Raw genomic sequence first — 24,808 nt, 5'->3', positions numbered from 1 at the left:
CATAATTCACAAAAGGAAAAAAAGTATAAAAAAAATAAATAATAGGGTTTCTCTCTACCCTCTTCTCTCTCCTTCCCCAACGGCTCTTTTTCCTGTATCCTTAGATCGGAGACTGAGCGTTTTTGAGATCGAGATCAGGGTTCTTGAGATCGAGATTATTCCCTTCAGGTTAAAGGTCCTACTCCGGTAGATCTAACCATATTTTTTTTATCATTCTTGGGCCGGAGGTCCCTTTCACCTTGGTGGATCTGGAGGCGGGCTCTCTAGGTCATCTTCCAACACATTTAAAGGGTCTTGATGCAGCATTATCTGGTGGGCTACCATTTGGTGCTTTGACAGAGTTGGTCGGACCTGCAGGAATTGGAAAGACCCAGGTGTGTCAGTTCTCCAATTCATTAACTTCTCACAACATTATGTTTGGAAACACACATGTTGTTTAAGTCTCTTGAACTATGTTACCGGTTCTGGACTATATTACTAGTTTATGCCATCCTCCTTAAGTAGACGTTGTAGATCATAGCACAATTGAACATATATTTTGCTTATTTCTTGAAGTCTTGAACTTGCAGTTCTGCTTGAAGATTGCCCTTTTGACTGCACTGCCGTCTTGTTATGGAGGCTTGGATGGTCATGTAATATATATTGATGTAGAATCCAAATTTAATTCGAGAAGGTACCTGTGAGCTGCCTTTCATTATTCAGTAATGATTGTTATGCCTAAACCACTTGCCTAAAGCTATGCCTAACATGGCATAGAAAATATGGAAATACGGAGACAGTAAATGGCTAAACCATCTGTCATCCATGGACTAGACTAGGCATGTGTATCATTATTCTTTTTTTTTTTTTTTTTTTTTTTTCCATTTTCATCATTTCTTCTTTTGACACATGTTTGCTCTAGCTTATCTTGAATCTGAAGTTCCAATTAGTTTGATCATGTTTCCTTTTTTATAATTTTTACTTGATAAATAGATATTTTAATTTTTATCGGTTAATCGAAACTGGTCTTAATAGTTTCCCAGAAATATTTTGCTTGGAGGGCATAACAAAAGAGGTATGGTTTAATTGTCCCACTCTTTATATTTAAAAATCAGATACAAGGACTTAATTATTAAAAATAGTTACTAAAGTAAGTTTTTGGTCACTAGATAATTTCTCAAAGTGCCCTAATTGGAACAAACTATACAAAACAACAGTGCTGAATTGCTGTGATAAAATATTAAAAAATGTATCAATAGAAGTACAAAGAAAGATGTGTATGAGTTACACAAGTAAACGTTCACTTGATATTGGATATCCAGAGATATAAACATGCCTCTGTTATAGAAATATATGTTTTTATCGTATTTTAAATATTTTACTTATAAAGGTACTCTTTCATGTTTTTGTATAGATGGCAGGTAGGACTGTAGGATCACAGTTTTAAGACCCGGTTCTATTGCTGAGTTCACTGAGAGGTTTAGAAGTTGATTCTTTTCAATGTTTTTATGCCATCTAAAGTTCATTATACATCTAATTATCTATGTGTATGTGATTGTCAATATTCAACTGTTTCGTCTCCAGCTTGCAAAAAATCAAAGTTTCACTCCTCCAGCATCAAGTGAAGTTGCTAATCATCGATAGCATGGCTGCCCTTGTTTCCGGGTTAGTTAACTTTGCACAAATGACAAACCACTATAAGTCGATACAAAATTTAAATGATAATGCTTATTGTGTTGTATCTAGGGAATACGGACAAGGACCTCAAAGGCAACATCCATTGGGTTGGCATATATCATTTTTACAGTGAGACTTAAGTACTTAACATTCTCAGCTTTTTTTGTTGTTGTAAAGCACTAAAGCTATATTACTAACTGGCTTAGTAACCTATATGGTCTTTGATATTGACATTTCCAGGTTCCTTGCTGAATTTTCATGAATACCTAGTGGTGATGACAAACCAAGTTAGATCTCGAATCACTAATCAAATCTCTCAGTATTCTTTCCAAGGTAGGAAGTCATGGTTGTGTTAAATGTATTGTGCAAGCTTCCATTGTAAGTTGAGTTATTCAATACAAATTTGCAGATAATAGGCCGGCTACCGTGGACAGTACTGGAAACATTGATTCTCATCTTGTTGCTGCGTTGGGAATACACTGGGCTCATGCTGTTACCATTCGTCTTATTCTTGAATCTAGTTCAGATTGGTTTCATGCTTTTTCCGCACCTATGAGGCTATCATTAGAGGTGGCAATTTTGAAGATGGAGTCGTCATTATACCTTGTAACAAATCCTTCTATTTTGGAAGCTGGAACTTAGTTCTAAGTTAGTTCTTGTAATCTTTTTAAGTGCATGTTTCACATTGATGATCTTTTTTTTTTTCCGCAGGCCGGCGATTTATAAAGGTGGCAAAATCTCCAATGTCGCCACTACTGGCATTCCCTTTGGAAGTTACTTCATAAGGTATAGTATTGCTTAATGACGTTGGAGTAGAAATGATAGGACCACAAAGTAACGCAATTGATCACCAAGGTATGTTCTAATATATCTGTTCAAGTAATACGAATACAACTTACTGTAATTCAGTCACTACCCAGTTTTTACTTATATTGGCCTCTATTTATATATTATCTTAATGCAACTTGTTGTGGTTTACAATCTAAAAGCAAATAAGAGGCAAGTAGTTGTTAAACCAATTGTTCTCTACACAACAATAAACTCTGTTTGATAGACAAATATCTTTTAGTTCCTTCATGCATTAGAGTTAGCAAAGACTGATGTCCATTAATTTTTTAACCGAACTTTCATGGTGCGTGCTATGAATTCCAACCTAGCTGTATAATTGTTAAAGCCGGTCATCTACATGTGTGCATACACATGGTCAACATTTCTCTAGGTTCACTTTATATTAATATGCGATCCTCATGCTACTTGCATGCATCTGTTAATGTTATATACTCGGTAGGACTAGGAGGGATTTAGCGATAGTCTATATACCATGGAAGTTATTTTGTTGATTATGAAGTAGCTTAGTAGTTTGTGTATGATAATTTTATCATAGAGACATAAGGCGAAGAACATAAAGCAACACATGTTCAACTAAGTTGTATCCCGCCTGACTTTCTGCAAAATGTTTGGAACCAGATGTACTTGTGTCTTCTTATATGTTGATTTCGTTTCCAGACCTGACAGTTTTGCTGTTTCTAGAAAATCGTAGTGAAGTGTTGGCCAAGATTTAGATTAGTGTGAAACTTGTCAATTCTAAATGTTGTTACAAAGTTATTGATATTCAGTCGAGATTGCTCAACATTATTGTTGGGAGTACGGAGTACAAGTCCAATTTATTTATGAACTGGCAACATTTGTAGACAATTCGGTGCACTCCCTCACAAGGTTCTAATCTTTGATTCTAAACAGTTGCCTGGTATTTACTACGAGGACCTTTAGCCACATTTTGTCAAAGTTTCGATGGGTCAATGGGGGACGATAATGGGTCGGTCATCCTAAAAAGAAAAAAACCGCCATAGCAGTACATTCTTAGCAGTAAGTACTAATTACACATTTACTATTTGTAGTTTTGATAGTGTTAAACAAAAGTAATTAGTTGTCTTGGGAAGCATAATCATTAACTTAACGGCATTTTGTAATAATATCAATGACGATTTTTTATATGATCTGCATATTGTGTTACTACTACTTGAAGCGGATCCAGACAAAGAGGACAGGTACTTCCATGGCATATGTGTTTATTTGTTTTCATTGTGTCTATATTATGCATGCTTAAATATATTTTTTTTATCTACTAATACCGAATAACTAACTATTTTTATTAATAATGTTAAATAATTAAATAATATGGGCATCTAATATTTTGACATGATTTATAATTGGTTAAATGTCGTAAAATAACAATCTACTTTTCACTATGGAAATTTGATTCTCTACAAGAACAGCCAAAGTTGGCTTTCTTTATCCCCTTTGTAACAACATTGACTTTCTTGATGATCAATAACTAATTCGGCGTTGACTAGGCATTCTGCCAATGCGGCGGTGACGTAACATATGACTTCTTTATTAAAAAAAGTAAAAAGTTACTTTAAAGAATATATATATATGTATATATATATATATGTCCACTGTCCATGTCACCCACATCAACAAACGTGCTCAGTTGTCATGAGAGATAAAAATCTCAAAGTGGAATATCATATTTATTTTAATATTTTCAAACAATGACAGCTATGCAGTTGGTGTGATTGGTGTCTTATAGTCATTTTATGTGATCCACACATCTTCAGTCAACTCCTTTGCATTATTTGCCAATTTTCAACCCAAACAATATCTGAAATTAAAACTCAAACCTTAAGAAACAGGCCGTCTTCCCCTTTTTACATATGGCTATTGCCGAAATCTTTATAGGAGCATTTATTACGGTGTTGTTTGAGAAGCTGGCCTCTGCTGACTTGATCAGGCTAGCTCGATCTGCAGGAATATATTCTGAGCTGGAGAACTGGAAAAGCACTTTGTCCCAGATTCAAGCTGTCCTTGTTGATGCAGGTCAGAAGCACATCAAAGACAGTTCTGTTCAGTTGTGGCTCAACAAACTTGAGCATTTGGCTTACGAAATAGACGATATACTCGATGATTTGGCCACCGAAGCTATGCAGTACCAATTGAAAGAGACATCTAATGCCAATATTAGTAAGGTATTGAAAGTTATTCCAACTTGTTGTACTAGTGTCGCTCCTCATAGCATAAAGTATGGTCGTAAGATGAGTTATAAGCTCGATGAGATTACAACCAAATTGCGTGCTCTTGTTGAGGAGAAAAGTATTCTGGGTTTGATTAGTAATGTTGAGAAATCACATAGAACAAGTAGACGATTAGAGGAAACTTCATTGGTTGATGTAACCAGAATTGTGGGTCGTGATGAGGATAAAGAGGCATTGCTAATGAAGTTGTTAGGAAACGAATCATGTGATGAAAACTTCAGCATTGTGTCCATTGTTGGTTTGGGTGGGATTGGCAAGACCACTCTTGCACAAGTATTGTATAATGATAAGAAAGTTAAGGATCACTTTGAACTCATGTCATGGGTTTGTGTGACAGACGAGTTCGATGTATTTAATATTAGCAAGGCTATTTTCAAAGATGTGGGTGGGGAAGACAAAAAGTTTGAAACTCTTAATCAGCTTCATGTGGCCCTTTCGGAAAGACTTTCAAGTAAAAGGTTCCTACTTGTTCTAGACGATGTATGGAACGAAAGTTACAATGATTGGGAACTCCTCCAACGCCCTTTCGTTGTAGGGGCATCCGGGAGTAAAATAATTGTAACAACACGGAAAACCACGGTTGCATCTGTAATGGACTCTGCTCAATCTTACCCTCTCGAGCTTTTGTCAAATGAAAAATCTTTATCTTTATTTGCTCAGCATGCATTAGGTAAACAAAATTTTGATTCACATCCAACCCTCAAATCATATGGTGAAGGTATCGTGAAGAAATGTGGCGGATTGCCTTTGGCTTTGAGGACACTAGGGAGGGTATTGAGAACAAAGACGAAGAATGAAGAATGGGAGGAGTTGTTGAATAGTGAAATATGGAATTTGCAGAATGAAATTCTTCCAGCTCTAAGGCTCAGCTACTATGATCTCCCACCGCATTTAAAGCAAATGTTTGCATATTGTTGCTTATTTCCTAAGGATTACTTATTTGACAAGGATGAACTGGTCCTACTATGGATGGCAGAAGGACTTTTGCAGGATTCGAAAGGCAGCAAGTTAATGGAGAGCTTAGGAAGGGAGTGTTTTGAAGAGCTAGAGTCACGATCGTTTTTTCAGCAGTCTACCATTGATAAATCACGATATGCAATGCATGAGCTGATAAATGACTTGGCCACAAGTGTCTCAAGAGAGTTCTTTTATACATTTGGTGATATGATAGATGTTTACGCCAAGACTGAAGCTTTAGAGAAGTTCCACCACCTTTCATTTATTCGTGAACGATATGGAGTCTACAGAAAGTTCAAGGCATTAAAAAGAGTTAGATGCTTGCGAACTTTCTTAGCTATGTCAGTTACAAAGTTGTTTACATGGCAAAGATTTTACTTATCAAACAAGGTTCTTACCGAGCTAATTCCCCAACTACAGTTCCTAAGGGTGCTAAGCCTAGCTAATTATAACATTACAGAGATACCACAATCTATTGGTAGTCTCAAACATATGAGGTATCTCAATTTTTCCAACACTGACATCACATGTTTACCCGAACAAGTCGGTGACCTTTATAATCTACAAAGCTTGTTGCTTTCTGGATGTCCACATTTATCTAGCTTGCCAAATAGTGCTGTAAAGTTAGTAAACCTGCGACATCTTGACATTAGAGATACTCCAAAGCTAACCAAGACGCCGTTACGACTTGGTGAGTTGACAGGTCTGCAAACGCTTTCCAAAGTCATCGTTGGAGGAGCTGATGAGTTTAAAATATCTGATCTTAAGGGCCTATTGCATCTTCAAGGTCAACTTTCCATTGAAAGGCTCGATAAAGTGATAGATGCAACACAAGCCAAGGAGGCAAACTTACAGCAAAAGAAGGGCCTTTGTGATATGGAGATGAAATGGAGTGATGTCTTTGATAGTTCTCGTAATGAAGTGACTGAATATGAAGTTCTGGAAGGGCTACAGCCTTTTGAGATGTTAACAAGCCTCAAGATTTTGTACTATGGTGGAAAAAAATTTCCTAGTTGGGTCGGGGATCCCTCATATGTTTTCTTAACCCAGCTTACTTTATGTGGCTCTAGAAGTTGTATATGTTTACCAACACTTGGACATCTACCGTCACTTCAGAAGTTGTTAGTTCAAAGCATGAATGGGTTGAAAATATTGGGTCCGGAGTTACTTGCACCTCTCAACTCTCCCTATGGTGTCGCATTTCCATCACTTGAAGTTTTGGAATTTAAAGATATGCAGGACTGGAAGGAATGGTCAACTGGTGACAAAGAAGGAACTGCTGGATCATTTCCTTGTCTTCATGAGATGTCTATAATCAGTTGTCCGGCACTAGATGTGGTGGCAGTTGAGTTAATACCGTCACTTCGGGTTTTAGATATACAAGGATGTTCAGTATCGGTATTGAGAAGCATAGTTGGTCTATCTTCATCAATCAATAGATTGACAATGTGTGATATCAAAGGACTTACTCAGCTATCTGGTGAAGTTTTAGCTCATCTCCAGGCAGTTGAAAATTTACGCATTTTACAATGTGATGAAGTTAGACATTTGTGGAAATCAGACGTGGAGGCATGTGAAATTCTTCTGAGTTTGCAGAAGTTGGAAGTAAGTGGGTGTGTAAATTTGTTATCCCTGGAAGAGAAAAAGGTAAATTCTGTGATTAGCATACAATCTTTTAGAGAAGTTGAAATTAACAATTGTCTGAGGTTAGAGAGTTACTATTGTCCAAATAATATCGAGAAGTTAAAGATATCCGGTTGTGGTTCAATTACATCTTTGACCTTTCCAACAAATCACAACCTTCCGTCCTCTTTGAAAATTCTTAATATTGAGAATTGTCATAATCTGGAGGTGAATTGGCTTCTTAATAACTTCTTGTCATCGCTTGAATCTCTTGTCATTTATAAATTGCCAAAACTGAGGTTGTTCCCGGAAGGATGCTTAGTTCACCTCACCACGTTGATGGTTTCTAGTTGTGATAATTTAGAATCTATTCCATGTAAAGGCTTTGGTTTTCTCCCATTTCTTTGCCTAAGATCTCTTTTGATCAATAATTGCAAGAATCTAAAGTCATTTCCTCATGAACATTTGCAAAGTCTTGCATCTTTGGAATATATGTGGATAAGTTACTGTCCAAGTATTGACTACTCTTTTCCTTGTGGTTTGTGGCCTCCAAATTTGAGCAACCTGTCAATAGGAGGCTTAAAGAAGCCCATTTTAGATTGGGGGGTGCAAAATTTCCCAACCTCTCTTGTTACTCTAATCTTGTATGGTGAGAACTCTGGAGTGATTCCATTTGCAAATGCAGAAGATATGACGAATAGCAGCAATACTACTACGTCATGTTTCCATCTTCCATCATCTCTAACTTATCTATATATCAGTAATTTTATGGACATGAAATCACTTTCAAAGGGGATGCAACACCTCACTTGCCTTGAAGAATTAGTAGTTTGGTCATGCCCAAAGCTTAGAGATTTGCCAGAGACGCTAATTCCTTCGCTTTCAAGTTTGTGTGTGAATTATTGCCCGAGACTGGGAAAAAAGTATCGTAGTAGAAAAGGCAAGTACTGGCCCATCATCTCACAAATTCCTCATCTTGCTATAGAATGATCTCCCTCGGGTACATCTCCCTCCTTGCACTCAGAAACATCTCTACTATTCATTTATGTTTTCAATAAGACCGCCAAGTGCTAATCTTGTTATACTTTCCTAGGTGTCATGTAACAATTGTGTTTGCAGATCTCCAAGTTAGTTAGTTGATATATGAATTTTACAATTGTCCTGTGCAAGGGTAGTACCATAGATATTGGAAATTTTGATACTCATCTCGTTGCTGCTCACTGGACTAATGTTGTTTTGTACTTGAAATCGAATCAGTTTGGTTTTTCAACACATATGATTAGATCCTGCTAGTTTGCGATATACCTACTGGCCGATTTAGGTAGTGTTCTATATCGAATGTGTCAGGTTAAAAATCAATATTAGCTAAAAGGTTGAATGTTTCCGATTTAAAATCGAAAATATAGATAATTATGGTAACTATATAGTTTAATTACTCGTATATTTTTAACATATTAGTTATCTATATCTATAAGAAGTTCAAAAATGGAAGAAGAAAAATGTTTGCAGGTTAACCCAAAATCTATCGATTAGATGCACCGTGTTCATCATTTACCTGAATTGATCTAATTTGTATGTATCATTGTCGCTGCTGTAAAAATCATGCATTGATATTACCTTGTTATATTGGTAATTTTGTTTTTGTAATTTGTAACTGATGATAAAAGAAGACCTAACCAACAGATATAGATAAGAGTAACTAAATAAATGGTCCTTATGGTTCACTTGAAATAAATAATTAAGTAAATAAAAAGCAAATTCCCATAGAACATGTGCATAATATTGACATATCAGAGGAGGTGATGAAGAAATTCTGTACCAAATCCTGCAATTTTGAGCCTAATGTTGGTGAATATCTAGTGTTAAATATCATATGAAGGATTAATGAATCAATTATAATGCAGGGGAACGATTTATGAAGGTGGCCAAGTCTCCAATTTCCATTTTAAGTACTTCATGGCTGAATGATGGAGTAGAGATAACAGGACTGCCAATAGACATGATTGATCATTATGAATTGTTTTGGCTTGTATGTTCAAGTAGTTACTGCAGTCACTTGTTATCCAATTTTCACTTGTATGCCTCTTATAGTCTTATATATTGTGTTCATTGAACTTGGTGTGACGTCGCCCCTATAATCCAAAACCGAATTATATGAAGTAAGTCCTGTTATCTCTTAAAATCAAAATATATAAGAAAAAAAAGCGTTTATAAATTTTAATAATAAGTGATTTTAAGCTCGAGCAAGTCACACCTAAAATCAAGACTGAACTGATCTATTAAAAAAAGACAGAAGCGAGGAAAGGCCCCCTTCGCTGCTCTCTCTGTTTTTCCCTCGAGCGGGATTTGAACCCACGTCCGACTACCTATTAAACTATACACAAGAGGCCGCTCTACCGCTGAGCTATCGAATATAGAGGTTTTTGACTTTTTGGTTTTATATTTGGAATCAATGTGGGTTTGATTTATTTTTAGAATGAGAATGAATTTTGAAAAGGATTGGGACTTTATCAATAAAGTTAAATTTTTTGTCCACTAAATTAAAATCAAGAGTTAAAATTTAAATATAAGTTTTAAAATTTAAATCTAAGAGTTATATTCCACCCAACTTCATTAGTAAAATTATATTTAACTTTAGAGGATCATCATTGGTGAGTTTGAAATATAACTACATTGATGAGTTTGATTCGTAATCTGCAATTTTACAGCAACGAATCACACACTTTCAATCAAAATGAAAGTTTTTTTTTTCTTCAAAGTGCCAAGCAAAATGGAAGTGATTTATTATCTTCGAGACAAAGTACCTACGCATTGCGGCGGTTAGATGGTAGGGGTGATAGGTCTTAGAGTATGATAGATAATAGGAGGTGATAGGTCATAGAGTGTGATAGCTAAATGCCTTAGGCGTCCAGCCTCCGCCCTCGGATTTAAAAATTCGTTGAAAGTTTATTGAATGACATCTCTAATGAAAGAACATAAAATTTAAAAACACCAATATAATTATTATAATTTATCAATGTACGGTTTTTGAGATAAAAGATTTTGAATGAATTAGAGGAATAAAATGATTTATGGAAGAAAGAAAAAAAATAAGTGGTTGAGATTTAAGCAGAGAGAAAAAAATGAGTGGTTGAGATTTAAGCAGAGAGAAAACAAATGAGTGGTTGAGATTTAATATTAATGTTGAATGTTGAAAAGTTAGAAAGTTCAAAAGTGAATTTGCTTTATAATATAGTATATAGATATGCTCTATATCTTAAATCAAATTTAATTTTCAACTTTTTCAACATTCAACAATTGATCATAATTACATTACACTAATAACCTACATTACTTGTCATCACCACCACCAATCGCCACCGCGTGCCACTACCACCCGTCACCACCACCACCACATGTCACCACCATCGTCGCATTGTGTGTGTACTCTTCTAATCTCTACTATTTTTTAAAAATCATCACACACTCTCTCCCAATACTTTTCAACACTCGATCTCATAAAAATGTCCCTATGCGAAATGACTATTCTACCCTTAATGAATTAATTAATTTTCTCTTCTATTCATTAAATTAAACATCTGCACTTAAAAACCTGTAATACCCATAATGAAATAATTTACAACATAGACCCATTAACTCTTAAATTAACTACACCATCCCTTTTAGATTACTTATTTTTACAATAACAACCATACTGCCACCACCTGTCATGCCACCACCGCTACCAACCATCGCCGCCACCACAATACTGCCGCTACCACCACCGTCACATTGTGCTGGTAAAATACTAGTACTTTATAGATATAGATTTCTATACTCCCTTATAAAGAGTATTGAATCTCTTGAATTCAACACTTTTTTTCTTCCCAAAATACCTTTACTTAAATACAAAATCCTTATATATATATACCTCCATTTCGTGAAGAGATCAAGTGAGAACCACATATATGGTGAGAACCGTGAAAACCATTGAAAAATCATCTCTAAGGGCTTTGCCCTTAGCATTAAGGGCAAAGCCCGTACCATAACAACCGTCACTTTCTCTTGGATCGCCGCCCATCAAATCCATACAATTCCCATATGAGTCCGGTGACAACCCCTTTAGAATGGATGTGGGGTAACGCCTGTACCGTATCCATACATTTTTTTAACACGTAACCCATATGATTTTTTACAAAAAAAATATATAATTTTTTTTTAGAATGAGTTTTTGTTAAAAGAAAATAAGAAACAAAATTTTTTTTCAAAAAGTGAAAAATAAAAAAAAAAAAAAAAACCACACAAAAATGAAGAAAGTGGGAGGAAAACTAGTGGTTTTCACGGTTCTCTCCATATTCGTGGTTCTCACGTTAACCCTACCCCCTCCATTCCTCTCATTCTCTCTAATCATTACACACTTTCATCGACCTCGGACCTTCTATCACCCTTCGTTGGCGTCCTCCTTCTCCACCGCCTTCTTCGATCTCCACCACTACCTCCCTTTTATATTGTTATCACCTTCTAGCCGCTGCAACACGCGGTCACTATGCTCGTAGATGTTAAGATGGGTTGGGTAAATTACATCTTGGGCCTGTGGAGTGTGGACTACTCCAAATACTAAAACAGTTTAAATAAACCCAAACCCATTGTTTATCTATCAAATATATTTCAGAAAGAATCTCTTTTATATCACAAAAGAAAATAAAAGTATAAAAAAAAAAATACGGAGTAAAAGAAAAAGAAAAATTGGCGGGAGAGATCGGGATATGGCGAACAAGCTAATCAGTGAAATGGGTCTGCTGCCCAAATCCATTACCAACATTTTTGCTGCTCGAAATATCATCACGGCAAAGGTATGATATTATCTATATCTATATCTATATTAGTATATAATTTAATTATAGAAACTTAATAAATTATTATATGTTAAACCCTATCTTTCATTATCTATATTATATAGTTTAATCCAATCATTTCGATTGCATTGTATTCTAAGGTTCCATTATTATATTTCCCCCGCGATGCGGTGGTGTAGTAACGGGTGATTATTAATGTAAAAATAATTGATGTAAAAGGAGGACTGTAGTTATTTAAGAGCTAAGGGTAGATATTATAGGTATTTTTTTTTTAGCGGAGATCTTTATAATAGTGAATAAAAAAAAGAGGGGCATATTGGGGTTATCAACAACATAGTTTAAAAATTTGGAAAGAATCTAATACTTTATAATGTAGCATATGGATAGATAAAGATAGCTTCTATTTGATTTTTGGAATCAAATCAGCTGCTCTTTGACACTGTAATTTGGTCACGAGCAACGATCGTGACTTGTAAAAAATGTTAGATGTCAAACAGTTTTAACTGGTAATCACTATCATTTTACTTGAATTACAATCTCATAAATAAGAGGAGGTAAGCAAAAATGCTTGGACCACTTATAGTACGAAATCTGTTTTAGCAGGATATTAGACATAAGTAATTCTAAGTTGCAAAGTTGAGCCAGATCTGTTTTAGCAGGCATGTGATATTAACGATAGCCTGTCTAAGCTGTAAAGCTATATCCCAGAATTTAATCATTGACTTTATTGTCTTAAATGCTGTTTTTTGTTAGGATGCATTATCGTTGACAGAGTTCGAGTTAATGGAATTGTTGGATGTGGGTTTAGCAGAGGTAACATTTGCAATAGCTCTCATTAGTGAGGTTGCTTCTCCACCCTATCAAACGGTAAACTCACTCTCTCAATTGAACCCAATTCTTTTTGCCACTTCATTAGTGAAGATAGCAGACATATTAACTCTGTCCTCAGAAGGCCATAACAGTCAAAGTTAGATTACAGCTCTCAGCTTTTTGTCATGTGCTAGCTATAATATGCAGATTCTGAAGAGATTCGATCCCAACATATACATTTTTGAATACTTACAGCTAAATTTGTATTACTCTTTAGTTAATTCACTTTTTCAATCTGTCTAGAATCAGGCACATATCTTCATTTAGCATGGTATACAGTGTGTGCAGATACCTCTCTATCTACTTCTTTGTATTGTATAGTAATCATAATTGTTTCAGCTGTCGTTATAGGTGCAATCCCTGCTGGAGCAACGCATGCAGAATGAACATCTCACAGGTCATCTTCCAACACATTTAAAGGGTCTTGATGCAGCTTTATCTGGTGGGCTACCATTTGGTGCTTTGACAGAGTTGGTTGGACCTGCAGGAATTGGAAAGACCCAGGTGTGTCAGTTCTCCAATTCATTAACTCCTCACAACATTATGTTTGGAAACACACATGTTGTTTAAGTCTCTTGAACTATGTTACCAGTTCTCATTGAGTTCATTCTTAATAAAATCTCTAAACTGCTGAACCATATTCATCTTTATCAAAATAGTTTTGTTGCTGGACTATATTACTAGTTTACTGTTAGGAACAACCCTTAGTCTTGCACAGCGGAAGCATTTAAACAAGAAGATAAAACATGAGAATAGATAAACGACACACGAGATTTAACGTGGTTCGGCCCCAATGGGGGGCCTAATCCACCGGCTGCAAACTAGGTATTTTATTGATGCTCTGAACCATACAAATTACAATTACATATGAGGGGTATATATAGGAGGACATCTAGGGTTTTTGCTTGTTGAACAAGGAAACCAATTTGGGCTTCCTTATCAATAAACATAGCCAGCAGGCCCGTAAGGCCTTCACAAACCCAACAATCTTCCACTTGAATGCCTTGCGATAAATTTCAGCCCGCCATTCAAGCAAACAATATCCACGTCATCCAGTAACTCCAGTAATCTTCAGATAACCGAAATCCTCAAGCCTTTGGTTCCAAGAACAAACTAAAACTTCAAAACAGAAGTTTCCCAAGTCTTCAGTTCTCCATGAACAAGCTAAGATTTCAATAAAAACAGATAGGAACAGAAGTCTTTACAGGTCCAGCTCCCAAACCAAACTTCAATCCATGCATCCCAAATGATCTAGTTGCAACAGCCCTTTTCATGAGTCACCTGAAAGGCCCATTGAAGCTGTAAACCACTCCAATACAGTCAGACACAACTGACTCAGTCATGGCAAAGTCCACCAATGACTCATTCTCAATCTCAATCGGCTCCTACTGATTTTAAATACCGGCTCCAGAGACTCCAGAGGAATAACAACACTCTCCACCAGCGGTAGCATCACAAGAGAGATTTCATTCGGAACCCTGGTCTTCAGAACTTAACGTTGATTTCAACATATGTCAACACATTCCTCGTGCTCCCGCTATAACAAAATCCTGTCTAAGTTCAAACCTTCGAATACGCTCGAATAGATTATCTGAAAGTCCCAGAGTCCTCTACCGTACACCAGACTCGTATAACTCTCGAATCCGTGAGCCAAGTCTTTTCTTCGAAAGTTGGTTCAACTCTTTCGGTAGTGCAGTAATCTGCACACTCCAAAAGTCTAAACAATAGACCAGTGCTTCACTATAGTAGGTAACATAAAATGAAGCAAACCAGAATCTGTAACAAAAGTCTTCACTGCCTTCTAATGAGCCCCAATGCATCAACCACCCAGACACATTCTCATAAGCAGAAGTTTATCAACCTCGGGCGATTCTAAAACCCTGAGCACCTCACGCAACCCCACAAGTCAACTACGCACAACTCCTACCCTCTCTGTTATTCCAACCCATGCTAAACCAGACTTCATGAGACGAACCTCCACTCGTATTCAAGCAGCGAAAACCTTCCCCCAATACCAGTACAAAGATCCACTCAAAAGTCAAACCATTGATCAAAACTAAACAAGGAATATCATCCACAGTCCAAACCAGTTAACAACAAACGATCAACAACAGTAGAGAAAAAAAGCGTTAGTTCCATGACTTGACTAACTTTTTTCACTCGTGTCGACACCAACAACCCCAGAGTAGGAATACTCAAAATACATAGCACTCTAAACCTGCTAGCTCTATTTTCTTCAAAACAGGTACCATATCCAACAGAAACGGTCTAACTTCAAACGATGGTACTTATCTTCTTTTCTTTTCTAATCGATCAAGGTAATATCACAACATCAAACTTAGTAACAACCACCCGCAAAAACCACATCCTGATCGTGAACCAGAATAACCCGAGATACAACTCAAACAATAAACTGAATAGAGACAATACCTCAACCTCTTATCAATGATGAACAAGAATGTGACGATGGTAACCAAGAACAGTAGCCAAATACCCTCTCGAACAAGAAAAACTGAAACAATGCTTTTAATATCTTTCAATCGATCAATCAACACCAAATAACCCCAAAAAACAGAAACCCTAACAGAGTTCCAATCGGCGGCGGTAGCTGACAGCAGCAAAGACAGCTGCAATAGCGGTGACAGGCAGTTAACAAGTGATGAAACGCGGCGGAACAGCAGCAGATCAGCTGCCAACCAGACCCAGATCGAATAGAAAGCATAAACAGCAGCAACAGCAGTAATCCAGCAACAAAATCAGCAGAAAACAGCAAATAGCTGCTGAAAAGCAGATTTCTGCAGCAAACAGCAGCTGAACAGTAGCTGACAGCAGCAGATAAGCAGAGCATATATCAGCAAATCAGCAGCAAACAGCCACAAACAGCGGCGAACAAGGATAAAAGAAACCCTAATCGCGATGGCTGTAGATAGCAGCAGGTGGTACAGCAGCGGAAACTGAGAGAAAACACGAACAAGAGAGACAAAAAACGAAACCCTAATCGTGAAACACAGCCCCTTGGCTCTGATACCACTTGTTAGGAACAACCCTTAGCACTTAACGGAAGCAATTAAACAAGAAGATAACAACTAGAAAATAGATAAACGACACACGAGATTTAACGTGGTTCGGCCCCAATGGGGGGCCTAATCCACCGGCTGCAAACTAGGTATTTTATTGATGATCTGAACCATACAAATTACAATTACATATGAGGGGTATATATAGGAGGACAGCTAAGGTTTTTGCTTGTTGAACAAGAAAACCAATTTGGGCTTCCTTATCAATAAACATAGCCCGCAGGCCCGTAAGGCCTTCACAAACCCAACATTTACGCCATTCTTCTTAAGTAGAAGTTTTAGATCATAGCGCAATTGAACATATTTTTTGCTTATTTCTTGAAGTCTTGAACTTGCAGTTCTGCTTGAAGATTGCTCTTTTGACTGCACTGCCGTCTTGTTATGGAGGCTTGGATGGTCATGTAATATATATTGATGTAGAATCCAAATTTAATTCGAGAAGGTACCTGTGAGCTGCCTTTCATTATTCAGTAATGATTGACATGACTAAACCACTTGCCTAAAGCTATGCCTAACATGGCATAGAAAATATGGACATACGGAGACAGTAAATGGCTAAACCATCTGTCAACCATGGAATAGACTAGGCATGTGTACCATAATTCTTTTTGATTCCATTTTCATCATTTCTTCTTTTGACACATGTTTGCTCTAGCTTTAGCTTGAAATTAAAGTTCCAATTAGTTTGATCATTTATCCTTTTTTATAATTTTTACTTGATAAATAGATATTTCAATTTTTACAGGTTAATCGAAATTGGTCTTAATAGTTTCCCAGAAATATTTTGCTTGGAGGGCATAACAAAAGAGGTATGGTTTAATTGTCTCACTCTTTATCTTTAAAAATCAGACACAAGCACCTAAATATTAAAAATAGTTACTAAAGTAAGTGTTTGCTCACTAGATAATATTTCAAAGTGCCCTAAATTGGAACAAACTATACAAAAAAATGTATCAATAGAAGTACAAAGAAAAATGTGTATGAGTTACCGAATAAATGCTCACTTGATGTTGGATATCAAGAGATATAAACATGCATCTGCTATGGAAATATATGTTTTTATTCTATTTGAAGTATTTTACTTATATAGGTACTCTTTCATGTTTTTGTGTAGATGGCAGGTAGGATCACAGTTTTAAGACCTGGTTCTCTTGCTGAGTTCACTGAGAGGTTTAGAAGTTAATTCTTTTTAATGTTTGTATGCCATCTAAGTTCATTTTACATCTAATTATCTATGTGTATGAGATTGTCAATATTCCACTATTTCGTCTCCAGCTTGCAAAAAATCAAAGTTTCACTCCTCCAGCATCAAGTGAAGTTGCTAATCATCGATAGCATGGCTGCCCTTGTTTCTGGGTTAGTTAACTTTGCACAAACGACTAACCACTATAAGTCGATACGAAATTTAAAAGATAATGCTTATTGTGTTGTATCTAGGGAATACGAGCTAGGACCTCAAAGGCAACATCCATTGGGTTGGCATATATCATTTTTAAAGTGAGACTTAACATTCTCAGCTTTTTTTGGTTGTTGTAAAGCACTAAAGCTCTGTTACTAATTATCTTAATAACGTATTTGCTCTTTCATATTGATATTTCCAGGTCCCTTGCTGAATTTTCACGAATACCTGTGGTGATGACAAACCAAGTTAGATCTCGAATCACTAATCAAATCTCTCAGTATTCTTTCCAAGGTAGGAAGTCATGGTGGTGTTAAATGCTAGGTTGCGGAACTCAGAAATCGGGATCGGATCGGGGGGGGGGGGGGGGGGTCAGGATTTAAAATTTGGATCGGTAAATAGCGAGTTTTTTATGTATAAAATAATAGTTTTTCAAATTATATGTAAGAAAAATTAACACATTGGTAAGGTCTTTGACCTTCGGGAAATCCACGAGGGTTCGAATCCCACTTCCTACATTTGTAGGAGTGGATTATTAGGGGGGTTTCGAGAGTCCTGGGTTTCATCTCAGGCATGTGTGGTTCGAGCACTGCATACTGCCTAATTGGATGCCACTGTGGTGTTTCGAATACTAACTACTAACTCGTTGTTAAAAAAAAAAATATATATATATATATATATATATATAAAACTTAAACATAACATAATTTTTCAACTTAAACATATTTGTCTAAGAACAATAACATAATTCATAAAAGCTTTACCATAAGAAAAAAGTTTGACTTGGTCGACCCGATCCGATACAGCCGACCGATATAGCCGAGTCTTGACCGATACGGCCGAGCCTTGACTAATTTGACACGAGTCTAGAACCCTGGCCAATTTTCAAACCGAGTATGGCAAACTCGTATTCCCGATCGGCCGATACACGATTCGACTCGGTGAAATCGGCTGTATCGGCCGAGTTTCACAACCTTGGTTAAATGTATTGTGCGAGTTTCCAGTGTAAGTTGAGATATTCAATACAAAATTGCAGATAATAGGGCGGCTACCGTGGACAGTACCGGAAATATTGATTCTCATCTTGTTGCTGCTTTGGGAATACACTGGGCTCATGCTGTTACCATTCGTCTTGTTCTTGAATCTAGATCAGGTTGGTTTCATGCTTTTTCCACACCTATGAGGCTATGATTAGTGGTGGCAATTTTGAAGATGAAGTCGGTCATTATACCTTGTAACAAATCCTTCTATTTCGAAGCTGGAACTTAGTTTTAAATTAGTTCTTGTAATCTTTGTAAGTGCATGTTTAGCAGTCATGATCATTTTTTTTGCAGGCCGGCGATTTATAAAGGTGGCAAAATCTCCAATGTCGCCATCACTGTCATTCCCTTTTGAAGTTACTTCACAAGGAATAGTATTGCTTGATGACGTTGGAGTAGAAATGATAGGACCACAAATTAACGCAATTGATCACCAAGGTATGTTCTAATTTATCTGTTCAAGCAATACGAATACAACTTACTGTAATTCAGTCACTACCCAGATTTTACTTTTTTTTTATTGCCTTCTATTTATATATTATCTTAATACAACTTGTGGTTTACAATCTAAACAAATAAGAGGTAAGTAGTTGTTGAACCAATTGTTTCCTACACAACAATAAACTCTTTTTAATAGGCAAATATCTTTTAGTTCCTTGATGCTTAAGAGTTAGCAAAGGACTGATGTCCATTAATTCTTTAACCGAAATTTAATGGTGCATGCTATGAATTTCAACCTAGCTGTATAATTGTTATAGCCGCTTGTCTACATGTGTGCATACATATGGTCAACATTCTCTAGGTTAACTTCATATTAATATGCGATTCTCATGCTACTTGCATGCATTTGTTAATGTTATATACTCAGTAGGACTAGGAGGGATTTAACATTAGTCTATATACCATGGAAGTTATTTTGTTGATTAGGAAATAGCTTAGTAGTTTGTCTATGATAATTTGCAGGTCACAGTGACATAATTTTATCATAGAGACATAAGGCGAAGAACATAAAGCAACACATGCTCAACTAAGTTGTATTCTGCCTGACTTTCTGTAAAATGTTTGAACCGGATGTACTTGTGTCTTCTTATATGTTTGATTTCAGACCTGAGAGGTTTTGCTGTTGTTCGTAGTAAATGGTAGTAAAGTGTTAACCAAGATTTAGATTAGTGTGAAGCTGTCAATTCTAAATGTTGTTACAAAATTATAGATGTCATTTAATCAGTACTCAACATGATTGTTGGGAGTACGGAGTACAAGTCCAGTTTCATTATAAACTGGCTAACATTTGTAAACATTTCGGTGCCCTCCCTCACCTGATTGTAATCTTTGATTCTAATCAGTTGCCTGGTATTTATTACAAGGACCTTTAGCCATATATTTTTTAAAAGCTTGTAAGTATAGTTTGATAGGTCCCCAAGGAGATATCATCATGATAATTTAAGATGTCTCAAAGAGATGTAGAGGGTGGGTAAATACAACTTTTTAACTTAAATCAACTTTTTAAGCCTTTATAATGCGGAATATAAATTAAGGGTAATTGGATGGAAACCTCATGATCCTATGTACCATTTGGGCCAGACTAGTGTCCAGGTGAATCTCAACCACTTAATAATCTCTTGATTATCTCAAGTTTGCCTTTGACAAGATTCGAACCCAAGACCTCTCATGAAAAGTGACACCTGGTGGCCACTGCGCTATTACCTAGTGGTTTGCGGAATATAAATTATCTTAACATATTTGTCCATAATGAGTCTGAGTTAAAATTCAATGGAATAGTAAGGATAAATAACAGAATATTAAAGACAATAAAGTAAAGTGCAGTCCTAGTACAAAGTGCAAGCTGATTTGAACTTATTATTTTATTGATGATTAAAAAGAATTACAAGTAGTTGCGTAACAATTTAGCCTACAAATCCAACTACTTGGTTGAATAACAAGTTACAACTCTGTATATTAACCTATGAGCCTAAGCTAAATATAACACGGATCAAAGCTGATTGCTGTAATCGTTGTAAGAGTTAATATTATAGATGCACACATTCTTGAGACTCTAAGGTTGGTTTATATAGGCATCAACCATGGCTTAGATGTCGTCCATTGTCTTCCACGCGTCTTGATCTAATGGCCTCTGCTTCAGTACCTGGTGATAGTTACATTGTACTTTTTGTTCCCCACATGCTCTCCAAGGATGATCGTGCAACTACATTACAATGAACACCTCATATAATGTTTATAATCAACAACTGATACTTTAGAATGTCCTTTCTGTACTTATCCAGTTGTATGATGAATATACAAAGTTATATAACAACTTTAGAGCACTTGCAATACCCCAAGTTGTATTTGTACCTTCCAAGTTGACTGCAAGAACTAAGCTGATTTCACCTATGAGCTTGGCCTTTTATCCTTAATCTTTATCTTTGACTTAGACCAAGTGCTTATCTTTTATTTGATGCAGCTTGAATGATACTATCTCTCTGTGAAAATGTTTAGGCTGAATCAACTTGGATTAGTCCAAGCTGACCCAGCTCCAAAGACTCAAGTATTTCTGAAATTGTTTGCCATTTTCAAATCTTGTAATGTATGAGCAACTTGACTCCAAAAGACCGATTAATGTTTTCCATCTTTATCTATTAATCCTAGTTTATGATTATAGACCGATCATGATGTAACACCCCGACAAGGTGGAATTACGAGGGTTAGTTACTAAGCACATCACGACATGCAAATTAAGTAGAGAATTCTAAATGCATTAAAAGGATTAGACAATCCATACAAATCATTTAAATACAAGTACCGGATCAAGAATAATGCATAAGGAGCACGCCCATCAAACGTTTACAAAATAATAGTTCAAAAGATGGTAAATCATCCTAAGCATAACCCATAAGTGGGAACTATGAGTCACGGATCCATGAAGTCCAATCCAAGCACAATCAAGCAATAAATCATTAAATACATCTCCCATTAACCTGTTCACCTGAAAAGTGTACTAAAACGTGTCAACATAAAGTTGGTGAGTTCGTAGGTTTTTGTAATAAAATCAAGTGTCGGGATATCAACCATTATCGATAAATGAGGATTAGAATACTTAATCACGTCACATCATTACAAGATAATACAATAAACGTCACGTCACCGTCATAATATGGGCTCAAAAACCCTTATCCCGAGTATGACCATGCCGGGTGTGGATTCGTCGATCCATCATCATGTCAATACATAATAATATATAACGTCATACATCAGAAGTATAACATCATAATAAAGTGGCCATGATCATACTGGGTGTTGATTCTTCAATCCCACATCAATACATAATAATATATAAGATATATGTCATTCATCACATTTAAACGTCACATAACACATATCACAATCAATCAATTAAGTATCTAACGTCTCATTTCATATCACAACAAATTATATCAACCGACAAACGTTTAATCAACGAGTACACTTTCCACCCCAAATAAACTAAACGTAGGGGCTACGAAACTCATCTTTGCCTTCAACGCCGAGTTACACGTAAGTTATAAGTGTTCAATGAAATTTAATTTTCCCGAATTCTTCAAAGTTCACGGCCTATCAATACGTTTACATAACATATGTATATTAATATGTATGTAATCAATTTGTATGTATTAATGGTAATTATATTAATTTGTAAGTATTAATAGATAATTATATCAATTTGTATGTATTAATGTGTAATTTTATTAATTGTAAGTATTAATAGATAATTATATCAATTTTTATGTGTCAATGTTTAATTATATTTATAATCCCTTATAAAAAGAATAGGGATTAAGACATTAAACATTTTTTTTCTTCCAAAAATACCCTTATTTAAAAATAAAGCTAACCTCTTTCCCCTGTTTCTGACTAATCGTAACACACCCGACCCTTCCACCACCGCCTTCCATCTCCACCCTAAGACCATTGCCTGCACCACCACCTTCCACCGCTGCCCTCCATCTCTACCGCCTCAATCAACACCATCATCACCGTTCATCACCGCCGCAACGCGTGGGCACCTGACTAGTTAATATATATAACCACATCCTTTTCATTTATATTTGTATATATATATATATATAGGGAAAAGTTAAATTAGGGACTCCTTATACCATCACCATGATCATCTCCGACCACTACTATGATCCTCCGGCGACGGCGACCATCTCCGGCGAGACTAACACATGTGTAAGTAACTTACACATGTTTTAAGTAGAATTTTTTTTAGGTAGATTACCCATCACCGGTCACCCCTATGACCTATGACCCTCTATGACCTATCACCCTCAATGACCTATCACCCTCAATGACCTATCACCCCCACCATCTTTGATTTATGAATATCTTTAAGGGCGAAGCCCGCTTCGAATCATAATTTTTATTCAACTTACACGTTGTACTTACACATGTGTAAGTTGTACTTACACATGTGTAAGTCTCGCCGGAGATGTCGCCGGAGATGAATATGGCCGGAAATGTCGCCGGAGATGATCAATGGTGATTAGATCTGATGAAAATGGACGGTTTAGATCGAGTCCTTAACAGTCCCTAAAATAAGGAGTCCCTAAACTAACCCACCCCTATATGTGTGTGTGTGTGTGTGCGCGCGCGCGCTTTGACACGATTTTAAGCCCCTCAAATGACTTGAATTGGACACAAATACTAACTTGGGAAAGACCCAAAAGGAAGCCCAGACCATCTCAAAGTGAACGGCCCACAACTAGGAAAAATAGAATTGTTGTAACTATATGGCAGCGTAAAGGGCGCCAAAACTAGCGTACAAGACGGCAGGCCAAAATTGATGGGCGTAAGATACGGTCAAGACCTAGCGTAGGGTACGATGGTTCAACATGGTCTAGCGTAACGTATGGTGGAAACCACATAAGGTACGGTGGCCTGGGTAACTCATTTTTGGCGTCTGGGACTCGAATATGGGGCGGAAACAGAAGATTATGGATGTAAGGTGAAATTTGGTGTTGCAGGGAGGCGTAACCTACGCCAAGAAGGGCGTAGGGTACGGTGGTTCAGGACAGGAAGGAGATTCTGGGCAGACCTGCAGAAATAGAAGAACAAGGGGGGTTGACTTTGAAAAGTTAAAGTTGTCCAATAACAATTTGAGTCGTGATTAGGCAAAGTGAATCCAACGAAAATCTGAGCCGTGATTAAGTTTCCAACACTTTAGCAAGTAGGTAGAATAGTATTTGGTCGTACCATGAGATCAAAGATGCAAAACAAATATTTTAATTTAATTACTGTTATTTGCTTTTTCCAAACTATTTTCAGACTGAGCCTCTCGCTGAATAAGCGATTGTGACTTTTATTTACCTTTATTGCATAAGTATAATAGGAAATCGTGACAACCCCAGAACCACTAGAATTACACGTATTATTAGATTAGATAAAGCAACGCGTCCTTGCGAACGATCCTGTAGCTTATCACTAGACTATACTACATTGACCGGGTTCTCTGCTCGTAAGTGTGTGTGCGTTTTAAGATAGTTACTTGTACAACATTTATAAATTTAAAAGGCAAAAATAAACGCAACATCAATATACGGAAGAAGTTATAGCCACTTAAAAACCGCTTAAAATGTATTTTATTATGACTAGATCTGGTCTTACTTACTAATTTTAACCTTTTTCTTATTTTTTGGGGTTTGTTGCCTTTACACGGTAAGACCCGATCGCAAAATGACAATTTTGTTATTTGCACTATTTTATCCACATAGAGATAAGTATGTTTATGATTACACACGTATACGATAGATTCCGACATTTTAAACTCATTTGGAACTCTAACAAAAAGCTCCAGCGGGCTGTTTTGGGACTCATATTTGACCCATTAAAATACACCCGCTTTTAGTAACTGTTATGTCTTTTGAAAGGCCTAACCACATGCTATCATTACCTATTTATAGATTTAACAAAAACAATATACACAAGAAGTTATAGCCATTAAAAAACCACAAAATATGCATTTGTTTAAGGCCAGATCTGGTCTTACTTACTAAATCTAACATTTTCTTATTTTTGGAGGCTTGTTGTCTTTGCACGGTAAGATCCGATCGGAAAATGACAATTTTTTTATTTGCACTCTTTATCAATGTAGACATAAGTTTGTTTATGATTACATAAGTGTACGATAGATTCCGACCATTTAAACTGATTTGGAACTCTAACAAAAAGCAACAACGGGCTATTTTGGTACTCAAATTTGACCCCGTAAAACACATCT

The 24,808-nt window shown here is 36.4% G+C and overlaps 2 protein-coding genes and 2 long non-coding RNA genes across 4 annotated transcripts; all 4 read left to right on the top strand.

Annotated features, from left to right (window-relative positions):
• The first annotated feature begins 1,015 nt into the window (after positions 1–1,015).
• Positions 1,016–2,113, top strand: LOC122582175. The gene is made up of 6 exons (XR_006321129.1): positions 1,016–1,054; positions 1,394–1,400; positions 1,564–1,644; positions 1,726–1,796; positions 1,897–1,989; positions 2,066–2,113. It is a non-coding gene; the product is annotated as an uncharacterized LOC122582175 (long non-coding RNA).
• Positions 2,114–2,136: 23 nt separating this feature from the next.
• On the top strand, positions 2,137–3,702 carry LOC122582174. The gene is made up of 4 exons (XR_006321128.1): positions 2,137–2,262; positions 2,368–2,511; positions 3,397–3,522; positions 3,683–3,702. It is a non-coding gene; the product is annotated as an uncharacterized LOC122582174 (long non-coding RNA).
• Positions 3,703–4,257: 555 nt separating this feature from the next.
• On the top strand, positions 4,258–9,490 carry LOC122582173 (putative disease resistance RPP13-like protein 1). The gene is made up of 2 exons (XM_043754532.1): positions 4,258–8,331; positions 9,236–9,490. The coding sequence occupies exon 1, from the start codon at positions 4,374–4,376 to the stop codon at positions 8,319–8,321; it is 3,948 nt and encodes a 1,315-aa protein (XP_043610467.1). The 5' UTR covers positions 4,258–4,373; the 3' UTR covers positions 8,322–8,331; positions 9,236–9,490.
• A 2,499-nt stretch (positions 9,491–11,989) lies between these two features.
• LOC122583808 (DNA repair protein RAD51 homolog 2) lies at positions 11,990–19,942 on the top strand. The gene is made up of 12 exons (XM_043756183.1): positions 11,990–12,163; positions 12,920–13,033; positions 13,388–13,540; positions 16,452–16,555; positions 16,859–16,922; positions 17,228–17,283; positions 17,389–17,469; positions 17,551–17,610; positions 17,715–17,806; positions 18,549–18,665; positions 18,847–18,990; positions 19,516–19,942. The coding sequence occupies exons 1-12, from the start codon at positions 12,077–12,079 to the stop codon at positions 19,539–19,541; spliced, it is 1,098 nt and encodes a 365-aa protein (XP_043612118.1). The 5' UTR covers positions 11,990–12,076; the 3' UTR covers positions 19,542–19,942.
• The last annotated feature ends 4,866 nt before the right edge of the window (positions 19,943–24,808 follow it).

The sequence above is a fragment of the Erigeron canadensis genome, chromosome 9, assembly GCF_010389155.1.
Source record: "Erigeron canadensis isolate Cc75 chromosome 9, C_canadensis_v1, whole genome shotgun sequence".
Lineage (NCBI taxonomy): Eukaryota > Viridiplantae > Streptophyta > Magnoliopsida > Asterales > Asteraceae > Erigeron > Erigeron canadensis.
This window is presented reverse-complemented; position numbering and strand designations above follow the sequence as displayed.

What these genes read in the sequence shown, in the direction of transcription:
- LOC122582173 (XM_043754532.1), top strand. Translation starts at nt 4,374, where the DNA reads ATGGCTATTGCCGAAATCTTTATAGGAGCATTTATTACGGTGTTGTTT.
- LOC122583808 (XM_043756183.1), top strand. Translation starts at nt 12,077, where the DNA reads ATGGCGAACAAGCTAATCAGTGAAATGGGTCTGCTGCCCAAATCCATT. An exon ending in ATGGCTGCCCTTGTTTCTGG is followed by an intron (nt 17,470 to 17,550) that starts GTTAGTTAACTT and finishes TGTTGTATCTAG; the next exon opens with GGAATACGAGCTAGGACCTC. An exon ending in CTCTCAGTATTCTTTCCAAG is followed by an intron (nt 17,807 to 18,548) that starts GTAGGAAGTCAT and finishes ACAAAATTGCAG; the next exon opens with ATAATAGGGCGGCTACCGTG.